The sequence below is a fragment of the Hermetia illucens genome, chromosome 6, assembly GCF_905115235.1.
Source record: "Hermetia illucens chromosome 6, iHerIll2.2.curated.20191125, whole genome shotgun sequence".
Taxonomy (NCBI): domain Eukaryota; kingdom Metazoa; phylum Arthropoda; class Insecta; order Diptera; family Stratiomyidae; genus Hermetia; species Hermetia illucens.
Genome location: NC_051854.1, coordinates 6,693,858 through 6,716,580, shown reverse-complemented (window position 1 = coordinate 6,716,580; position 22,723 = coordinate 6,693,858). Strand labels below are relative to the sequence as shown.

The 22,723-nt window shown below is 41.1% G+C and overlaps 1 protein-coding gene across 3 annotated transcripts in view; it reads left to right on the top strand.

Annotated features, from left to right (window-relative positions):
• The window catches only part of LOC119660441 (maternal protein pumilio), a 698,863-nt gene that overhangs the window by 37,587 nt on the left and 638,553 nt on the right, over nucleotides 1-22,723 (top strand). Inside the window, exon 1 of one of the 3 annotated variants that reach the window (XM_038068995.1) lies at nucleotides 6,715-7,878. The exons of the other annotated variants lie outside the window; for them this stretch is intronic. Coding sequence (XP_037924923.1) covers nucleotides 7,807-7,878 — 72 coding nt within the window. The 5' untranslated portion in view covers nucleotides 6,715-7,806. Of the gene's footprint in view, nucleotides 1-6,714; nucleotides 7,879-22,723 lie in introns of those variants that run through there. 3 annotated transcript variants of the gene reach the window in all.

Sequence of the window (22,723 nt, the reverse complement as noted above, 5' to 3'; positions counted from 1 at the left end):
ATTCTTAGAATATTTTCACGAAGGGAGTTCAGACTTTTGTAGTTGAGGGGGCGATATAGGATTAGCCTTTCGCACGCTTCGCTAGTGTATCGGTCAACTGCCGCGTCAGTTGACTCGTTGTAGTGACAGTGTCGTGATAATTTGAATTTGGAAGAAGGAAAGTGTGAGAGACTGGTTGATTACTCTCCAATTAACTCTATCGTACTGTGAGACAGTTCGGCGGTTGGGTCGAATATGTGATCAGGCAGATTGACTTCGATTACAACTATATCGTGATCGCTAATGCCTGGTATAGTTTTGATGAACGGAAAGGCATTAGGATGTAGAATCAGATTTAAGTGATCAGTGATCAAAAAGTTGTCGAGGTATGTTTGGGGTGTATTGCCTGATGTACCTAGGTAAGGTAGGATCAAAGTGTTGGAATGTTAGGCCCATCGGAGAGGTACACCAGTCGTGGAGTCAAAGGCCATTAGTATTGTGGGTTGTATCTAACCAGCATTTATGTCAGCCATTGAGATCACCGCCGCCACGTGTCATCACTTGTTGGAGAGGCGCAGTTGAGACACGCAAAAATTGTAGAGTTTTGAGAAATCTTCAGTATCGAGGCACTGGTTAGGGCGATAGACGAATGCTAGAAAGATGGTCGGTGGAAAATTTGGGTGGTAGAGAGCTTGTGCGAGGCATCCGGTAAGTAGTTATTAGTTTGGTTGTGGCCGTTGGTTCTGAAGAGGTTCGAAACAAAGAAGGACCGTTTGAAGTGGAAATGAAGTTTGGTTTCATATAGGAAGACTATGTGGTGCGTGTGCTTTATAGGGATTTGGGCCTCGAGCTCGTCCGATAATTCAATTATTTGAATATCCATGAATGGACGAAAAGGCGGCATTAAACATCTCAATGAATTGCCTTGATTTTTGGGCAAATTGTCACGAATTGAGTGACAAGCTTTTTGGTCTTAAATTCGTCTGATGACTACTGGTGCACATAGCATTAGCGGAGGAGACTTTTGGTTTCATGAACGAAGGGTTTAGTATTTTTCTCCGGGTTGAAGGGTAAAGTGGTGATTGCTTGAGTGTGCTCCATCTGGCGATGACTCTACTAAAAGCGCCTGGTTATTTGTGAAGACTGAACAAGTGGACGTTGACTGGGTGTAGGCACTGCGGAGTCTGGGTAGAGTGTTTCTTCCTCGGATGACATTTCGGTGGTTCGGTGTCTGGCTTAGGGTGACGTTTGTCCGGGAACGCTGTTTTCAGCATGAATTATAGCGACTTCACCTTGTCTAGTAATTCGCTTATGCTCCGGTTTACTGGGGCTATTCTTTCAGAAGAAAGTAGAGACCATAAGGGTTTAGTATAGATTTTTTAAAGATCGCTCTCCTTTATTGAGTTTGTTGGTCTTCACTTCCTGGAAATTACAGGAGAATAGTCAACGAGTTATTAGCCTGAATCATATGACGGTTTTGACAATTTTTACTAATACTCTGCAATAAAAAAGTCCTTTAGTTGGTGAAATCTTTTTAAAAAATGCCATTGACGGATCAGATCATTTGTCCCACCGGGTCACCGTCATTCCAATTTATAGTGGCTATAAACCTGAAGCAATAAATTGGCCCACTTGCGTTCTACAAATCCCTCAAGGACTCTTGACGAATCCAACCAATCCAATCTCAACGCATCAAACAAAAATCAAGTCCTTGAGTATATTCGATATTTTCCAGGTTACCTAACAGTAGAAAGCAATTAATTCCTTGGAAATTCTTTTGAGTTCCACATGTGTACAAAACACGACAAAGGACACAAAGGCAACCGTATAAACATATTCGTTGAGATCGTCTATTATTCAGTGCGTTGGTCAGACATATGAGGCACAAAGTGGTTATTACATTGCGACCACCGTAAGAAGTCTGAGGGCTACCTCCGCTCTATATCCACAAACCATGCACATTTAATGCAAGGAAATATCTTGGCTATAGTCGTCCTCGTAAATCAACTCCGCTTGCTATAGCAACGAGTGTTATCTCTGCTCACAACCTGACAAACATAAAAGAACTTTATATACACATACTTACATGGATACTCACCACCATTCGCCACATATGACGATGTCGATTTTCCTTGAGTGTTTTTCCAGGTAATGCAGAAAAGCGCGTTGCATATGCTCTTGAGTGTTATGCGAGTTTTATAAACCGGCCCTCGTTGGATAGCTAGCGGTGTTCACACTTTTCCATTTCGTGGTGATACCTTGTTTTCCTGTAATTAACAGCGTGGATCGAACCGTGTTGGTGTATTGCATGGAGTGCGCCATCAGGTGGCTGATGGTGGACTATGGGGTGCGGGGTTCGAGCCAGTTTAGCTTCAATATTCGCTTTTCGGTACTCGTTTTTCCGGGGGATCATTTCGTTACCCAATTAATTTCCTTGACACATGGGAATGTTGTGTGGTCAGAACATCTGATGGAGGACTGAAATATTTTTTTTGAATTGCACAGGAGAGCGTTGTATGCAAATTAACTGCATTGATAAGGTCTAATCAGGGTACAGTGGGAGAAAGTTGAGTTTGGATGAAGGCTGTTAGAAAGAGCCTTTACGGAGTTTAATGGTGATGAAAATAGAAACCACTTTTCCGAATAAGACCAGGAAATTCCAATAAATGGTGACGAGAGAAATGATAATAGTGCTCGGCGGAGCCACAGCCATCTGTAGCATTGACTAGTGACTTTTCCATATTCGGTCATAGAATTAGAGTACTCGTAGCGCTTAGAACCATTTACCATAATTCAGCATGACTAGACTTTGTTATGTGGAGAGCCTTAGGTTTGACGGAACATCTGGATTGAATTCGTACAAGCAATACCTCGGAGTCAGTTTAGTATTGTCATGTGTCCCGCCATTGTAGACAAATATCACGACATTTGCGGCATTTTCCAATGTGCTTCCTTGTGTCCCTAAGCATGCTTCTCCAGCAGTACTTTTTCCTCAGTTTTCTTTTTGACGTTTTCATGATCCTCTTGTGTTTTCACATGGCCAGATCATGGTAATCTCGCAAGACGGCAATGATTCCCTTAATGTCGATCAATACCTCCCCGTGGGTATTCCCTTTGGTCTATGTAGCTTATTTGAGTGATGTTTGCTCCTGGCTCGTGTCATCATGCAATGTCCGAGCGTTTTCAATATTACTCTGTGTGTTGGAATCTCTTGTTCTACTGTTTCCACACTTATAGGGACTCTAGTAAGGACATCCGCATTTGTGTTCTATTTGCCTGATTTGTATTCTCTCTAGTAGCCGTATTCAGATAGTTTGTGATCTGACGAATCTTGTGGTCAGACCTTGTGCGTTAAAGATCCCTTTTAATGGCTTATGGTCCGTGTATCCGTGAACTTGCATGTAGCACCTGAAGTTCTTCCAAAAGCCAAAAATTCTCTTTCGAGTAGAGTAATTCCGTTCTGTCTTGTTCGGTGTTCTACTGGCATTGACTCCTTCTATTGCTTCTATTGTATTAAATGCCAGCTCTCTATCCAAGTGAACTTCAATTCCTTGCGCAGCAAGTTTGTAAACGGTCGGTTTTGCTTTCGCAGGCTTTGGAAAGTCTCTAACACTTCCTACTAACTTGCGTCTGGTTTTCCTCCTTCTTCAGAGCAGACATGTCCTAGGTATACTACTTCTTTGCATAGGAATTTACATTTCTCAGTCTGTGGTTTTAGGTTGCTTTCTCTAAATCTGTCGAATGTAATTTCTTATGGTTGTCTTCTAGGTTTTTGTCATAAATTACTGTGTTATCTAGATAGACGAAGCATTCTAGGCTCTGTAGTCCAGTAAGGATGTAATTCCTTAGTCTTTGCACTGTTGTTGATGCCCTTTTAAATCAAACGACATATGTCGTAATGCCTGCAACCCCTGTGCTCTTCTCATTTAGTTTACGGAAACCACTAGGCCCAGCTTTTTTTGGAAGCAACCAATAGTGGTGAATTCCACGGGTTCTGACGTGGTTGAACTATTCAAAAATCCAGAATTGCCGATTTTACAGCACATGGTGAACTGGTGGGTGTGAGAGAACTCGGAGCGAAGCAATACGGGAAATTCATTTGCTCCTACGCTGACTCTTCGTAGATAGTATGTACTTTCTTATCGTTACATATCAAAAGTGTCTGAATAGAGTAGCGTCAACTTGCACAAAATGGAGCTCATCGCTGATTGTTCAGCGTTACGAAATAGTATTTTGTCTTACTTCAAAAATCGGCCGCTGACACAATGGAAATGATTAGCGGCTGATTATCAAATTAAGGTGCATCGCAGCATGACAAAAAATTTGTAGATGAGAAAGGCGTGCACGGTGATAGCCCTGAAGATGTTGACCGACCACCACAAGGCAGATGAATGAAAATGAAAGATAAGTTTTTGGGTATGATTCTGAATCAAAATGGCGGACAAAGCAGTGGGTGGTACATGATCGACTCCTCGCAAAGAAAAAACACGGATGAATCAAATTAGGGGTAAAAATAATGCTTATCTTTTTTTTTCTGAAAAATTATGTTCCCCAACGAGTATTACTTCCAAACCCTTTCCACTTACATACTGGATAAAACTGTTAGGAAAGAAATCGTGAATACTGAATTTCACTCCACTCTCTATGGAAGGGTTTCTCGTCAGGAATCACGTACCAACCTTGCCGCAACCGGCGTACAGTGCAAATTTGGCATCACGGCACCTTTCTGAGAATCTGTACGGTTTGGGTGGTAACGTTGGGTCGCTGCAGAAGGATATAAATTTCCAGGAGATAGGCCCTGCATTTAGGGCAGGAAAATTTCTTTGTTGTTTTTGAAAGTCATTTGAAGGCCTGCCTCTCTAATATTCAGCTCTAGGTGTCTCTCCGTAAAATCTCGCTAAACTTCCTCCACTGTACTTTGGAATATCTTTTCCACCTAAAGTTAACGACGTTCCAGATGAAATAAATAATTTTGCAAATCAAATTCACGACTGTCCATACCAAATTCACGTCTTTTTACGATTTTCCGTCAGAAATGAACTTGTTTCTGAATCAATTTAACGATTTTCCTAAGATAATTGATATTTTTTCAAAACAAATTTACACGGTATCAAATTATTTAGTAATCTTAAGGAAAAACTATTTGTGAAAAGGGAGAATATAGCCCCTCCTTTCATATCTAATTATGGAATAATTTGATTGTGTAAATTTAATTTGGAAAAATGTTAATTTTATTTGGAAAATCCTTAATTAGATTCGAAAAGACGTGACTTTGGTGTGGAAAGCTGTTAATTTGATTTGGAAAACTGTTTAATCTCATCCGGAATGTCGTCAACTAGAGGCGGAAATGCTATAGATTAAGGCCCTCCTAGTTTTTTGGTCAAATCGGTGGTAAACAAGAAGTACCGCATCGAGCTGTTCATATTTGCTAGTCAGACCATCTCCAATCGGTACTAAAAAATCTGAAAAGAAATTTTCTAGCTGAGGCGGAGGTAAAAGGCACCATACGACCCTGACAAGTATCCAACTCTTCTAGGCAGAGATTTTCTAGCTAAGGCGGAGGTAAAAGGCACCATAAGGACAAGTATCCAATTCTTCTAGGCAAGAAGAAGTTTCGCTGGTGGCGAGTATGTTCTACCGAACATAAAAAATGTTGTAGATTAAAATGCCAGAATTTTGAGGGCACCCAAGAGTTAGCTAAAACCTCCTAATAGTGATTCCGTTTATACAGATACGAGCTAGAAATTCTCAGAAAGAATTTTAACAGGTATGAGGAAGGTTTCGATCTCAGCAAAGTGTGAACAGTTACTTTAAAGGGTATATGAACTCTACCCCCTCTTATTAGACTTTCCAAAGTGACATCCTAGTGGTCCTCCAACCGGAACAGCGTAGAGACAATATCCAAGTGGAATTTTCATTGACAATTACATCAGTGAGTGCGTTGAATGATGGGGGTGGTGAAAATAGGTTACGACTCCTTCTGTAATGGATGTAATGTCAGTTAAAAATGCCACTGGATCACATAAAACCCCACATTATATTATTTCAGATTATCACTAGTCATGGAAAATCCTTCCTTTGATGAGAATCGAACCGGTGGCGTAGTGAACATGGGGACGTGTGGAGTAGCGAGCTAAATCGCTCGGGTATAAAGCGTTTGGTTTTCACTCATATCTACAAGAGCCAGGGTTGGGATGGTTACGAATTTATCTCTTAGCTAGAATTTAGCAGCTTTTCATCCCTACGAGGCCTTTTCTAGTATCGAAGAAGATAGGTCAATATTGCGATAAGTGGCCAGTATTTGGTGATATTTTTCATTTGCGATTATTGGAATTGCTCTCATGCATTAGAATTTAAAATGTGTATCCCGCTCCTTAGTCCTAGGCTCCCATTAGCGGTTATTTTCCAAAGCCCTTTGCAAACCAGAAAGCTCTTTCCTCTCGTTAAATCAAAGCCTTTAAAAACTCCACGAACACTTCATTCTGCTTTGAATGGGTCTCCTATTTGAATTTTCCTCCTCATCTTGATATTTCAACCCCTAATCACCTTTCGGTTTGCCCCCATTAACTTCACCATTCACCTGCCCGCAACACATCCAAATACCACGACTCGCCACTGTATTTCAACCACCAGCTGACTGTGTTGCTGAATAGACCCGAACACTGCACATCCATGGGAAGAGAACACTTGGGTACCTTTCCTAGTTAATAGTTGAATGTGCCTGACCAGGTTGGCTCTAGCCTAGACCAAACCACTCGCTCGTATCTTTTTTACACCAAAGTGTATCTGGTACATACAAGATACATCCATAGTTTTTTTTCCATAACAGTATTGTTGTTGGCTTTATGTTCTCGTGCTCAGAACTATGAGGTTTCCAGACTGTTGTATTTTATGTGTGTCTCTCAATATCTGGTGGAAGTGAGTTTGAAACGGCATAGGACGGTGGAGGTTCCTACGTACGAATAGCGACCATAGTAGCGACGGGGTCGTAAGCCGGCATTTTTTTTTCTCTTCTATCTAGAAATCTAGTTATTTAGTATTCCATTCTATTCTCCGTGGTGTTGCTCTTGTTCAGAAAATAGTGTGCGTCTGGTGGTGGTTTCGCTTATATTCCAACCATCGGCGGGATTGCAGAGGCTACGTACACCCTCCGGTCGCCTCATCGTGGCCCAATCGATGAAGAAGAAAGTTATATTGATTAAATTCTGATAGTGAAATTGCTTGAAATGTGATTATCCAGAGTACAGAATGTGAATAAGTCCAGTAGGCTGTGAGGGTCTTTCGAGCTGTACATATCCCTGAATGCCGACAAAGTTGGTTCGTTCTATGAATACGAAAAAGCCCTAGAAGTGTTCTATCTTTTTGATGAAAAGAAAAAGTGTTGATGTATGCTTATTGCTTCTGTATAAAATGTTGATTGTCTCGCTGTCGTGCAAATGGAAATGTGAAGAATAATCGATTTTTATAGAATTGACGTGCGTTACGGAATAAATTAAAGTGGATTGTGGTTCAGTGTCCTTTCATGTTGCCTTCTTAGGTAACATTTTTTTCCTATGGATGGTGTACGGAGTGTGGTGTGTGTACTCCTTTCGGTGTCGTCTTTCTAGCCTACATTCTCAATAGTGATCAGAAATCCATAAATTTGTATCTATACTATCTGAGGAGTGAAATTTATTGTTACAAAACATTAGGAGACAACACGCTTGAAAAACTCCTTTTGTTTTTCTTATCAGCAACTTTGATGTGATATAAACATTGGAAACGTCTTCAAAAGGATTAAAAGTTCGTTATTCGTCTCCCTCTATTACGAAAAGTTGGTCTGTCGCCATGAAATTGCTTCAGGACTTTTTCTTTTCGACACCTGGCGAGCTTGGAGATTCTCAATTGACTGCGGAAATGGTAAAGATAATTGTTTTTGTTCATCGTACTGAATCGTAATTTGGTTGAGTGAAGAGATAATTGGAAGGTTCCAGTGGCTTTAGTAAGCTAAAATATATGTCGGATGCCTAGGAGTAGGGTCGGGAATTTAGTCCTTTTTCAACTCTTCCAGCACATATTTATGTTCGACTTGTATTTTTTCAACCCCTTTTAATTCGGGTATCTAATTGCTCAAATAAAGTTACTTTTCATTACTTAGTTAATCCCTTTTTGCGGTTTTTAGATGTGGTAGCTGAGATCGGGACATATCTGCACTCGGAGGGTACTATCTTTAATAAGTAGAAAGTATAAGATTGTTATCTCTAAATTTGTCTAATTGGATCTAATAGTATCGGGTGCGCTGTGGATTAAAGTCATAAACGAATCCTACCCATTGCAAAATCTAATGAAAAAGGTGTTCTCCAAATGATTTCCTTAAGTCCTTTGGTTTTTTAAGGTTTTGCGCCCTTTACCATTGGTTCGTTTGAACGCTCTTTTTTTTCGAATGTATCAAATTGGTATGGTCGCTTCGGTGTGCCATTTTGGTGCCCCAACCCCCAAAAACGTGGCTTGGGAGAAGAGATCATGGAAGCTATCTTGAATATTTATTTCGTTTATCATATAGTCGCCTATACGTACCGTAGTCCACAAGAGATGCCCAGCCTCTTTGTTAACCGGTTGAATATGTTACTATCACCTCGCTGTTAGGCTCCAATGACCGGTTTCTGGATGGCAAAGTTATGTCTAGCATCCTGTTTCCCGGAGCCTGACAGTACCGCACGATATAATATATTTGATTTGAAAGTTGAGTTGAAGGAGCTGAAGAAGTACTTTGGAAGCGTCTTTTAGGCAAGACAGCATAACGCAGTAGAGGCCACGTTTTTGGTTCTTTGCACTGTACAGGTTATCGTATAATTAAATTATAAATGAGGATCGGATGAAGTAGGGCTAGGTGCACCCATAGAACCATTTTCAGACGAAATCTTTAATTTTTTAGGAGACATTTCCAGAATGCACAGAAAACAGCAACCGCCGCAGTTCTATATTTAGTTGCGTATTGAACTTCTCATCTGGAATTAGGGCAAGATATTGTACGTTGGGAGAAAGTAGCAGTGCTTGTCTGTCCAACTGAACAAGGTGGAATTCGGCTATCTTTGGCTTAGTGTACATAGAATAGCATCAGACCAGTTTTGCTTGGCTTTTAGTTGATTCCACTTTCTGAGGCTTCGTGGGAAACAACCGTAATACCAGTATCGTAAAGTCTTCGCCATGCAGTTCGAACTTCATCCTGTTTCCATCGAGGATTTCATTATTGACCATTAGTCAGAGCACTGGAGAGATAGCATAGGGTCCTTCTGCTGAGGGCCGTGGTCAAGTGGTTGGCTATTAGATCTGATTGGATTAGCCTGATGTTATATTGTCCAATACGAGAGATATCCTTCCTAAACTATTCTAGTTGGAACCTCTCATATCCAGGAAGGTTGCTAAGGGTGTATTGGTTGTGGCATAATGTCCGCTCAATTGCATTAACAACCTCATTGAATTAAATCTCCGTACATTTGCCTTTGAAGTGAGTATGTTAAGAGATGTACAGAGGCGATCTTTCCACAATCGACCTTAAATTTATGTCGAGGATACGCTCTAGGCTAATACAGCCTCTACCCTGTTGCGTCTATAGCATAGCTGATCCAGGACATTTAGGGGTGTATAGACTAAAAATAGAGGAAATTTTGGGATGTTTGTTTTCTAAAAAACTAAACAACATCGATATTTGGTAAGCATCCTTTTATTATAAAAGTAGTGGGGAATGCTAGTAAATTTCACCCGAGCTTTTCAAGACCAAATGGCGACTTCCCAGATGTGCCTTTTTTATCACAGTTGCTCTTTATTGCCGAGAGGATTCCTTCCTTCCAGATTACTAATCCAATATCGTCTCCTTGCGTGCTCGGGGAAGACAGTCAGACTCGAGTCTGCATGAGACTCATCTGAAGTGATTCTTGCTTCGAAGCCTCAACGGAGGTTATCTGGTACCAATGGAACTGAGATGGCCCTCTAAAAGCATATGCTCTAATAGAAATCCTGGATAACCCATCATCATCTCGGTCGGGTTATCTGCGGTTGGCCTCCTTGTGGGAGTTTAATGATGGTTGTGGTTTTGCCTATATTGCTCCTTGGAGCTGTACAATTTTTGAGTCCTACACTTTAGTTGCGGCAGAGGTGTTAGATATCCACTGATATGAATACTGAGTCTGTACTCAGTGGCTCAGTATGAACCAGTATTGCTGTGCCCGTCATAGCGGGTCACACGCCGGGTATTCACATTAAGCCACCAGGACATCTATCCAATGTTACATGTGTATTTTAAATAATGAGAATAATTTCACAAAATCAAATCTGCTGGATATATCAATACAAGCTTTAGCATAGGCGAGTTTTCCGCGCTCCCTGGAAGTCAGCAACCAGAACAGCCTTCAGACTTTGCGTGCAAGTCATTTTAATTGCGTCCAGGGTCTCGTGGTTCAGGTTGGTTTTCATATTTGGGAGGAGAAAAAAAATCAGCCGCGACAACGCCGGGGTTTTAGGGTGGCTGGGGGATTGTGACGATGCTATTTCTTGTCAGGTGATCGGTAACCACAAAGTAGGTGTGAGATGGAAGCATTGTCGTGCTGGGGCTTCCAATTGGCGGCAATTTATGATTACACTCGATTGACACGTCGCTTCAATATTTATAATGCTTCCACGAAGAAGGCACCATTGACTGTCTGTCCTTCGGGCACAAATTCCGAATAGAAACACCATTTTTGTCAAAAAAAAAAACAATCAGCATTGCTTTGATTTTGGATTTTGACATACGAACCTACTGCTTTGCAGCTTTGCTTCGGGGGTCATACTGGAAAATCCAAGTTTCATCTCTGGCAATGATGTCTGAAAACTCAGGGTCTGCTTAAATGCATCCCAAAATATCTTTTGAAATGACCTCATGGGTTTACCAATACTTTCGGGAAGGTCTTGTGCGCAACAATTTCATCGATTCCAAATGTTTTCCAGATCATATGAACACTTAAACGCTTGTTCGTGTTCAACAAATCCCGCACACATTTCGCGTTTTCTTCGGTGCTGGAAGCTGACGGGTGACCTTTGTCCTGCACGCTCTTCCGACTCCCCTTAAATATTTTTAAATTAAGGATTGAGCATGCACTAGATTTTCCAAGGTGAACCCTAAATTTGTTTCATGCTTACGTGTCCAAAAGTCCTTTATAAGAAAAGGCTACAAATGAGGATATCTTCGTAAATCAAGGCAGGACGGCAAAACAAATTCAATACGTGATAACTCCTAGGATTCCTCCAAAGTAAGCAAAGTTCGAGGAGGTTCCATAAAGCTATCACAATCTTAAATTTTCTAGGCTTCCTGATAAAAAGCTGTCATTGTTGCTATCTTCGCGCTTCCGGCTTCCCCTTGTTTTTTGTCATAAAGCGTTAATTGGACACATTGACTTGTTCCGTTCTGGCTGCCAAGCTTTATCATTTTGAGTTTTTTGCTATTTTATACTAGACGGGATAGAACTCTGGGGTGTTCTCTCTGGGTTCTAGCTTGAGCTGTTGAACATTGGTATAAATTCGGCATTTAACGAGGATTTTTTTCATCTTCGATAGTGAACATAGAAAAAATTGGTGTTGCAATGAGCAGTTTCTGGATCAGATATTTCTGAGCATCCTCTGCGTGTGTCCTTTTCTCCATAAACTCTTTGTTTGAAAGTTAGTATAGCGTTTCCTGTTACATGGAATCACATTACTACAGTAACCCACTGTCCATTGTAGTCATAAAGAATTGTTCTGGTAGGCTTCAACCAAACCCTTAGGAGTCACATTGGACTGTCATCCTTTAACTAAGAATTTAGGAGTTTTGTGAACATTGATTTCGCTTTCGAAGGTGCGTAAGTAGAAACTTTTTTAGAAGTCTCACTGTAATGTCAGATTATGTGAGTTCGGATATTGGACAGCGAAGCTTTACGGTCATATTAACATCCTAGACGAAGTATCTCCGGAGTTTCACTACGAACTTTGCTGTGGACTTTCCAACGAGAACATTATAGAAGGTCGGCGACGTGTTGCAAGGTTATGATACAGTATTCTTTCGACGGACCAAGAATGATCTGTGGAGTCGGTGCGCGAGTTTTCTCAGATACACCTAGTGTAGCCGAGTCGTACGGTTTATAGGATTCGCTAGTATAATCGAAGCGGAAGTACTGTCGATGGCTGGAGCATAATTCAAATCCGAAGCGTAACATAGCCACTTTGACCAAGTGTCAATGTAGGCTTTGATTTCAGTGGCGACTTCCTCTAGATTGCTAAAGTAGTGCAGGGATGCGCTAAGCAGTCTGGATGGCACGCTCAAAGTCACCTTTCCATGGGTTCCCAGGTCATAGAAACCTAGAGTGGAATGAGTGGGCTGAGAGACTGGCCAAGCGACCAGGTCCGCTCTGCACACTGTTTTATAGAGGGCTATGCCGCCAGACTCGGCATACCCTACAATTCGCATTGCTGAAGGTGTGGAGAAAAGGGAGAAGTCCTCAGGCACTTTCTTGCGATTGTCTAGTTCTAGCTAAGACCAGGCTTCGAAAACTACGCAAACTATTCTTTGAGAAAGATCTCTAGTCGAAGGGTGGGAAAGCTGTTATCCTTCGTGATTGGTCTTTAGAGTTTATAGAATCAAAAGTGCGGACCACAATGCTAATTGGTCTTCTCGGGGCGGTCACCGCTTCCTACCTACATATCTCCCTGTATTAATCTTTGCTTCCTTGTCCCCCTTTAATGATTTAATTTCGTATCTTTCTCTTTTCTGTTTCATGTACTCCAATTCCCATTGTATAAACTTTTCAAATTCTTTCAGCCTCGTTAAGGACCTCAATAATTAATTCATAGAAATTACCTCCTACCGTTACCTTACGATAACAAAACTCTCTGCAATGAAATACAATTCTCATGCATGTCACATGGCATTAAACAATGGAAACTGAGCGCACACAAAACGAACATAGAAAAAAAACATATCCTGACAGAAGTATAAAAGGAAAATCAATAGAGAATTGAAAGAGAGAGAATGAAATGCTTCAGCTTTCACCTTATGATGATGAGTGAGGTTCGTTGATTTTACCAAAGGAAATGAGAAGTAAAGAAACATTGAATAAGGTCACACGTCAAGGAGGTTTTTCCTTGTTTTCATGTGCCTTAAATACATTAAACTTTCGACCACGTACCATGAGAGGGAGGGAGGGATTGATATGAATGTGACTTTCTATCTAAATTAAATATGGAAATTGTAAAGTAGGTACTTGATGAGTTACGAGAAGTAAATAGGAAAGTTGAAAACTAGAAACAGGAAGTTATAGAAGCAGGAAATGGAGGGAAACGGCGAGGGTTGAGCTTTCCATCGCTCTTTTCCCTTTTAAAGTGCCATAGATTATTTGTCCTAAATTCGATACAATTCAATATAGTACTTCAGAAAGAGGAGGTGGGTTGGTACTTGCCTTCAGTGGTTTGTATATTTAAATTAAAAATTCATCTGTATAAAGTGGGGATCCTGAACCTTTTCAATTTACGTAATTGAGCCCCCGTCACATTTCGTACAGAAAGACTTGAATACAAATCGATATGTGAGCATATCCATTTTTTCCACTTGATTATGATCCCGATCTCCTGGGATAAAATATTTCTTTTCTGTCCTCTCATTTATAAAATTAATAACACATATGGCTATGGAATAAGCGTTGAATGTGTATAAGGAATGCATTTCAGAGAGGATAATCTGGGAAAAATGAATCCTTATCAAAAAGTGATTGATGTACAATACAAGGTTGAAAAGCTCGCGGAATGGAGAAGAGATTAGGAGAGAAAAGCAATTCTGCTCTCAGTAGTTATTGTCAGATTAATAATATATGTTGTGACGAGTTTGATCTGGGCTATTTTTTTATAAGACAGCCATTCATTTCCAGTGGCAATTGGTTGCTTTACTCGGGGCAAATATATTGTAGAAGAAAAGATGAGTAACATTGCATGGAAGATTAATAACTCTGGAAGCCTCTAAGACGATCTTTTTTTCACCCTTCATTTCTACCCTGATCCACTCAACTTATTCTCCTACCTTCCCACTCGGTCTGACTCATTTATCTCTCTCTTTTGTTTCTCTCTCTTCATGACTCACTTATTCCTTCTTTCTCCACCATTCTGTCGCTCCCCTCTCTCCCGTTCCGTACCGCCCCTTCTCTCTCCCACTCTCGTTCTCTTCCTTGCTTTCTCCTTTTCCCTCCCTTGTTTTTCTCCTTTTCCTCTCTTTGGAAAAACCGACTTCCTGGAGCTTAATTCAATCCTCGCGCTGTTATATCAAGTTCCTTATTGACAACCACCTGGTATCTGGGGGTAAGTCCTCTCTTATTGCTGGTGCGGTAAGGGCATGATCATTAAACGCTAGAGTACTGTCAATAGAGGATATTGTCCGTGTTTTGACCCAACCGTAAACCTGTTAGCAATCTATCCCCGGAAAGTGGTTCTTAGCTGGTGCTACTTAGTTGCAATAATTAGTAATTCACTTGTGACCTACAGGTTGGCGACAGGTCGGCAACATCGGTGATGGATTCACCGATGGTTTTATCATTTCTAAATCATTTATGACTCTCTGCAGTCTCCTGACGCACCTACTCCTCTGAAATTTGCACCTGATTCTTCGGGCGATTTACACTTACAGGTTTTGCCATTGTCGGTCTAGTAGTTGCTTTTTTCGATAGGGCTGAGTTGCTGCCACAAGCCCGTGTAGAAGGGATCCGGAGCTCATTTTACTTCTCAGTTCCTTGAAGATGATTGCCCATTGAATCACTAATGCCAAGTAGACCCACACTTTCCAGCGAACTGAATTCTTTTTAAAATCTTATTTGATTATTTTCTCGAAGAGTGTCACCACCTCCTCGAAACAAAGTCTTCCATCATAGTCTGCCTGCACTTATCAAACCTATTCATCTCTTGAGTTCTGTCGCCAATATTTCAATATAATCTTTACCGGAAAATTTCTCGAAACAGATAAATCACGTAGTGGATTTCGAACAGAGAATGAAATAGGAAAAGGAGGTCTTTGGCCTGAAACAGACAGATCGATAGTATATACACCGTCATGATTTCAATGCAGACGAAATACCAGAGGAAAGTGTATATGCATAATACTTGAAAAGAACGTGAAAAATATCGTGTCTCAGATGGGCTTAACCAAGTGGCGGTTCTTTATGGAACAGAAAGAGGCGTAAAAGTAGAGGCGACATGGCGCTTCTTCAGCTCCGGCTGTAATCTACCTTTTTCTTCTGGTTTCCAAGTATCTATTTGTGTGCACTTCTGGCTTGGGATGCGAGAGGGTTGTAATATTATTAACAGATACTCTTCTATATTCCACACCCGGATGGCTTCTTCTTGTCGTTGGGTTTTAGCGCCAACGGACGGTTGCACAGATTATTTGTTTTCCGGTCTCTTATTTTATATTTTATGGTCTCATCTATCTTCATTTGGTTTGTTTTTTCGCAATGCACGTTTCATGGTATAGTTGGGAAGTTACTATTTTGTAATTGTGATCTCCATAGACAGAAGATTTGACGTACAAAGGATGGGGAGTGTTTGCGCATTGTCGTCACAACCCCCTTCCGCTTCGAAGCTAATTTGAACAGAGACGAGAGCAAGCATGGAGTTTTTCGACCCATCAACTCGCCATCCAACAAATTTCTATGCAGCCCTTGCAAAATTCATTTTCTGCAACAACATATGCAGTTTTCTTTGTCAGCACCACGGGAGATAAACAAACTCCCGCTCCGGCAGGCTTAGAATAATTCAACACAGTCCAGAATGGCGGGTTGCATATGTGCCTCGTATGCAAATCGATTTGGGTGCCTACAGCAGGTGTACGAGAGGCTGACGAAAGCGACGAAGTATCGAAGTGAAAAGAAAAAGACCTAAGCAGGATTCTACGTGGGCATCCACTCGAGTGTAGAGATGTGAAGTGTGAAAAATGCTCTTGGATGCTGTGTACATATTGCAGAAAGTGCAAGGAGCCGTGAATGGGTCTTGGCTATTTATATTCTTGGAGAAGGTGAGGAGTGGAAGCGCTGAAAACTTTGGAATGGGTGCGGGAAGTGAGCCGTTGTGTCTGAAAAGAATTCGGCGAAAAGGTGGTAGATAGGGAAGAGGTTTAGAAATAATTCAGCCATTTGGGATTCATTGAATCTGGATCTGGTTTCCGTACAAAGCGGATTAGAATGCAGCCATTATTAGCTTTTGTTTTGAAAATTCTAGTTCTTTTCATGCAATATCGAGGTTCTTAGAAAAACAAAAAACCAGGACCTTTTTTTAATCCTGGGACAATCTTTGATAGCTAACAGTTTTCAGCCCCTTCATTTGGTATTTTCTCCGGAAAGGGTCAATAAAAAAATAAATGGACCTGGGCGGTTGTGGTGACTGAGTTGTAGTCGGGTCCAGATTTGAGAACATATTAAGGACGAAAAGGGGGGATTATACTCGGGTCCGAAGATTTTCCGTGGGACTTGGAACAACGACTTCAGCTAAAGTCGGTTGACTGCAATTTCAAGGTGGGGGAGGGGGGCTTAAAATTTTCACTTCAGACCAGGGATTTCTTCTCTACTACTCGGGAGCCAGAAAATATGATCTAATTTCTAAGAGACAGAGAGCTGACCAGAATTAAATGATTTAAATATCTTAAATCAACGCTATCAGGCAATGGTAAATAGCACAACTTGGACGAAGTGAAGTTCCACAACTGCCATGTTTGGTGATCGCGTTAATGAAGTTTCAAATCTAAAATTTGCCGCCGGGTCGTCTACCCTGTCGCCCTCTATAGTTCTTAGTGGTGGTCATCTATAAAAGTGAATGGCACCTCGTGGTAATGGAAACGAAAATGTTTCGTTGGGCTAGTGATCACATTCGAAATGAGGATATCCGATTATGGAAAAATTACGAGGGTGATGTCTTCCATGGTATGGCCATGTGATTCGCGCTGATGAGAATTCGCTTGTCAAGATTGGTCTGAACATCGAAGTCGAAACGATCGAAAGGTTGGCTGAAACAACGGTGACTTGATACGTTTTATGGTGGTTTGAAAGCGCCATCCAAATCGAGCCTTTCACCAACCAAAATGGCACAACAGATCAAGACGAGTCCTTATTGCTTCTGACAAATCACGGCGATCCCCAGAATGATTTCATGGGGTAAAAAACGACATCGTGTACTGCCAATTTGTAGCTACAAGTACTCAATCGCGAATTCAGAGTTATGCGAATCATTTTACAGAGGTAGAAAATGCACAGACTCTTCCTTGAAGAAAACGTTACCAAGGTATCTTCGTCTGAGGTCTAACAAGGCCGGGCAGCTGCATACGAAATCCAGGGCCGTCTCTTCCTTCTGCTCGCATTGGCGGTATATAGGCGAAACCATCATTCCAATTTCTCCATGTGGCAGCATGAAAAGCAGGCTCCCGTTAAAATCTCTACTAGGGTTCCCATGTCCCACTCCTTCAGAGACAACAAAAATGTCGCTTTTGTGGCCCACAAAGATTTTCGGATACCGGTAGAAGCACATATTTCTCCATTCGGCTGCTTGAATCTTTGCAAATTCCCCATTCAGAGCACACTTGACGGTGGATGATAAAAGCTGGTTCTGGCCCCACCATTGTGGATCCAGAACCTTGATGAGCCAGTTGGCCGGCTTTCTCATTACCACATCCATATCAGGAATGTTTCCTTCAGTCAACCAAGTTTCAGCAGTACCTGATAACAACTCAACATCAACTGGATGCTGTTTACTGCTGATAATGCTAGCCGGCTGTGAGAACAGATTCGAATGGTGTGATCCCTACATTTTTGTTGCAAACATTCCTCTGCAGCCAGTGAAATGGCATATTTCGCAGCCTGGAATAATATGGTCGTCACTTTTCCCGATCGGTCGGACCAGTTAAATATTCGGATTTCCTGAGGACACTCCTACGCTTGATTCGTTTTTCATCGCTGACCCGTCAAAGTACTGTAATCCCAAAAGACTCGTGGCCATTTATCGACCATTCTGCTCTTTTGGTGATTACGACGGAGTATGAATTTTCAAAGACAAGCTCCGCGTTCTCAACCAACCCCCTTAGAGTTCCTTGCCGGTCGATCAAAAGCTGTATCTCCAGCTGAGCTTATCAGAAAAGCTTGGTTTCATTACTTCGTCATCCCTCGAAGTCCACGTCATTCGTCATCGAATGCACGGCCGCTAACAGTGATGCATAAAACGATATATGCTCCTTCCTTTCATACCCTCATTTACTCCTGCAGTAGCTGAAAAGTCTGATTCTCTTTCGCTTGAAATTCTGCTAGCCCTTCAGTAATCCGCTTTTCATCTGTGGAATCCATGTGCCAAAGAAATCTTACTTAATCTACCAATTCCATCAAAGAAAGACCGCCTCTTGCGCCGAGGTAATTCTGGCTCTGCCTTGAAAAGTTGTTTGCTTTCGCTCTCCACTTCACCTAGGCTTCGGTGTATGGTGGTTGCCAAGACTCCACATCTGACGTCAACTCCATTCCGCTGAGCATACGACCTGTCTGTATTTTCAGAACTGTTCGCCATCATTTCACATGATTTATTTCCACCCTGGTTAGGAAAGTTTTGATACTATGTGTAAAACATTGTCACTCTTCTTCACAACAGATATATTTATGGGCCACGGATTAGATCTTCGCGTATCTCTGAGTAGAGCACGACATCACTAATGGGTATCGGAATAGGATGCATCTTCAAATCGCACCTTCTCTTGGATACGTCCTTCGCGTGCCTATGGTGCAGCTGGTTATTGTAAATCGACTCGGGGGCTCTCCTGAAGGTACTAGGTATGTCTGACACAAACCCAGAGAGCGTTTCCATCGAACACAACCCTGTTCCAGAGTGCGGTGTATTATTGTAGGCAGGTGAGAGATTATGACGTCTTTGTGGTTGATTTGGTTCCTCTTCTTTCCTACCTATTCGTAAGCCCTCTTTTGGCTCTGGGCACGGACAGCCAGCATTTTCATCTCAGGCATGGATGAATCCATGAAATTGTCTACAGAGTTTGTGTTTCTATTGCTCGGATTAGTTGAGGTTACCTGGGAGTTCGTCGTGAGTAGCGCAAGGGTTTACGAGTGGTCAGTTTTTCCTGCCGCTCGGAGGTTAACTCGGTTCTGCCCTTACGTCAAAATTCCTGGGTTGACAATAAAGTAAAGAATGAAGATCGAATCATGATTACTGAATATGGAAAGGTATTTCAGAGGTTTTTGGAGTTGATTTTACAGATGACAGGCGAACTACTAACCATTGTCCTATTGTCAAATATTTTGGCTTGGTCTCTCTGTGACCAGTTCGCAGCTCACATCCTCTTCTTAGTTTGTGTATTGCACCAAGCTCATTGGCAGTTGTTTCCTATTACAGTGGGACTGCTTTTAATGATGTCAATAATTAGTTTTTTTGATATTGTCGTTATCGATTTATACCCCTTTTGTAAACGGGGTGGAAATAGAAAAATTGAGGACATCGGTGTTGAATATACTTTAGTTTTTGATGTTTCTCTGTATCTTGAGTTCGTGTAATTCGGAACCCAGTCGGTTACTGGATTCCAATCACATAGTTTACTGAATTTTGAATAGATATTGGGCCTAATGGGAATCCATTATAGCTGCCTAAAATGTTCCGTTCTGCTTGGAGAACACCAGCTTGCTGAATCTCATATATCCAAGCTAATAAATCAAACTATCAATTTCGTGTAACCATCATCATTTTCCTTATCATTGTTCCCATATACCGCATACAAACCTATACTAAACAAGGCAGACATTACACCGGAGCCGACTGGCTGGTTGGCTGTCTGGTACCCCCCGAAAACGACGTTATGTCACAACCAATGACTCTATAATGAGCATGGCTTGATTAAATAACGACTTCGCTAATTAAATAATCACAGCGTATTCGGGAACTTTGTAGTCTTGTGCCTTTGATCCACAATAATAAAGTCATTGTTCCAGCCCAGAAGATTGATAGCACATGATTCTTGTGAAAAAAACCTACGAAATCAATTTTAGGGCATTTTGTCAGGCCCATTTTTTAGGCTTATCTATACTTTGTTCTGACAGGGAGTGGAGGAGTCAGAATGATGATGAGCCAAGCAAATCAATGTGTACAGAAAATTGTCAAGAGCACGATTTCATTTTATCTATGTTTGCATATTTTTGCACGACATTGAATATGTAATTACGTACAATTACGCAGAGTCGAATACTAAAATATAACATTCGGAATTGGGGCTGAATGCGACTGAGTTGGGGGAAAGATTTCATGCGACGTAATGTCGGTGAAATTTTTTTCGAAATTGGCTATTTATACTTAAAGTTCATTAAGGTGAATGAATTATACTTGGAACGTCAGTAAAATGAAATATTCAGGCTCGACAGTTTCGAGCAATAAATGCAGACAAGTCGGTAAAATCACACGAAAAACTCAACCCTTATTCAGTTTTCAGACAACCAAAATGGCTGTTAGTGGAGCTATAAATTTATATCTAAATTACTTACGTATAGACACCATAAATGTAGTAGTAAAAATGACGTCAATAGAAAATCGAGCCGCAGACAGTTTACGGCAACAAATAAGGTTCTAAGTTCAACCAGTGATGATTCATGTTCCGGTAGTTTGTGGAATATCAGCCCCAAGGTAAAGTATTTAGCGCCATGAAGTTAACAACAGCATTCAACACAGGCTTGTTGTTTGTTGATGTTTGGAAGATTCATTGAATGTCATAGGCAGGTCATTCCCTAGTCCTCGAATGCTCTAATCCTGCGTAGCTAAGTGGGAAATTCATGAAGATTAAACACTGAAAGAAGCCTCCTTAGTATGAAGGAACGGCAGGTATCAGAAACTTATCACAGAATAAAACTCGATAAACTACAAACTGTTAGGGGAGAGTATCCCCATAAGTAGTCTTGTTGATTCTTAGGACTGTGATTGGCAAGGATCTGTTTTGCAAGGCCGTTCTAGAAACCACCCTAGTGGATAAAAATTCTGCTTTGAGGAAAAAGAATCTGTATCTGACCTGTTGACCTCCTTCATCGTAGTTGAATTACTATGAAAAAAAAATCCGTTTGGAGTAAAATATATTTTATTACGAATTTCGAACACCGAACTTCAGGGACCGGCCTTTCCCTTTTCCCAAAGAAAAAGACCCACCTCACTAGAGAATAATTTTCTTAGGGCATTGGCAATGCGCTTTTCATCAAATCCTTTGTCCCAAAGAGGAAGAAGACAGGATGGGACGCTGCTAACATCCGGCGCATCTTTCAATATGGAGCTCGCTACGATCGACTGCAACCGGATTGGTTTTGAGCGGATTCATAACAAACAGCCCTGAGAGTACCAAAACTGTCAGCGAATTGGATATACGCACATAAAAAGAGAAGAGCTGGTTCCCGAAATATAACATTTGCCCCACAAAATAAATCTTAGCGGAAACAAAACATTCGGATTCATAAGTCTTTGAAATGCTAAAACTGATAGTGGATTGCATATGCGCACCGAAAAAAAAAGAAGAACTGGTTCCCGAAATATGGTCTTTGCACAACAAAATACATCTAGATCGGAAGTGGATAACTCTTCGATTCTATTCAAAGTCCAACGTCTCGACTTTAAAAATTCTGGTAACAAATGACTTCAATCCATCCCTTAGCTGCCTTTCCCAAAAGATTGAAAATCGAAAAGTCTCCTCCTTCCAACGTGTTTCTTAAAATCCATTAAGTCACCTCCATATTGATCGTTTGATTCCTTCTTCCATACTAAATCGTGACCCTGTTTCTTATCCCAACCACCCAATTTGATACCGAAGTGATTTCTCATCTGTAAATAATTTCATTATAGAAATAGCGAACAAACGAACACAGAAAATAAAATATACAGGTCACGTTCTTAGAGTCATTTCCAGAAACATGCACAAAAATATCTTTTTCTGTGCATAGAAATAAATTTCCGACTCCATGTAGTCCCCATATGTACAGATTGATTTCTATTCGTGATTTGTTTTAGAGGTGAGAGAGTGCCAGCGAGAATAAGAACAGGAAAAAAGTGAATTAGAGCAAGTTTTCACGTAATAGATTAGTTGATCCCAATAGGCGCCAGGTATTAGTTTACGCCTAATAATAGAGAGATTAGAAGTCGATAATGAACACCTTTTCGTGTCTGGCTTAAATTGAAAGATCTAGTAGTCGTTTGGAAGATAGAAATTGAATGTATATCGTTACGAAGCAGAATGGCTTCATATTATTCTTTCAAAACCATTTCTCGAACTTTTAAAAATGTCAACATGACATATAGACCAACCTTCAACCGTTCCTGGAATATAGACGATCCTTGATACTTGATATTGGCTTTATTGTTGATGAAATCGATCTATATAAAGTTTATTGATATATATGTGGTTGCCGTTCATCCCTTGGTGGGGTTTAGTTCATTAATACACCTTTGCGCAATCGTGAAATGCCCCTCAGCTCTCCCCACGACTTCCCGAGACGTTTGGACTCCTACTCTACTATTCTGCGTCAAGTGTCCTTGGGGCGACCCACTCAGCAATGTAATTGTCGCTCTTCCCCCAGAAATGAAGGCTTTACATATTGAAGCTCTACAGAGGTGGCCAGGCCTTACCTTACCTACAGGTAGCGTTGCTGAATGGTAATCCCACTAATGGCAAACTATAGCCGGAACAGTAAAGGGTAATCCTCGAGTACATCTTCGACAG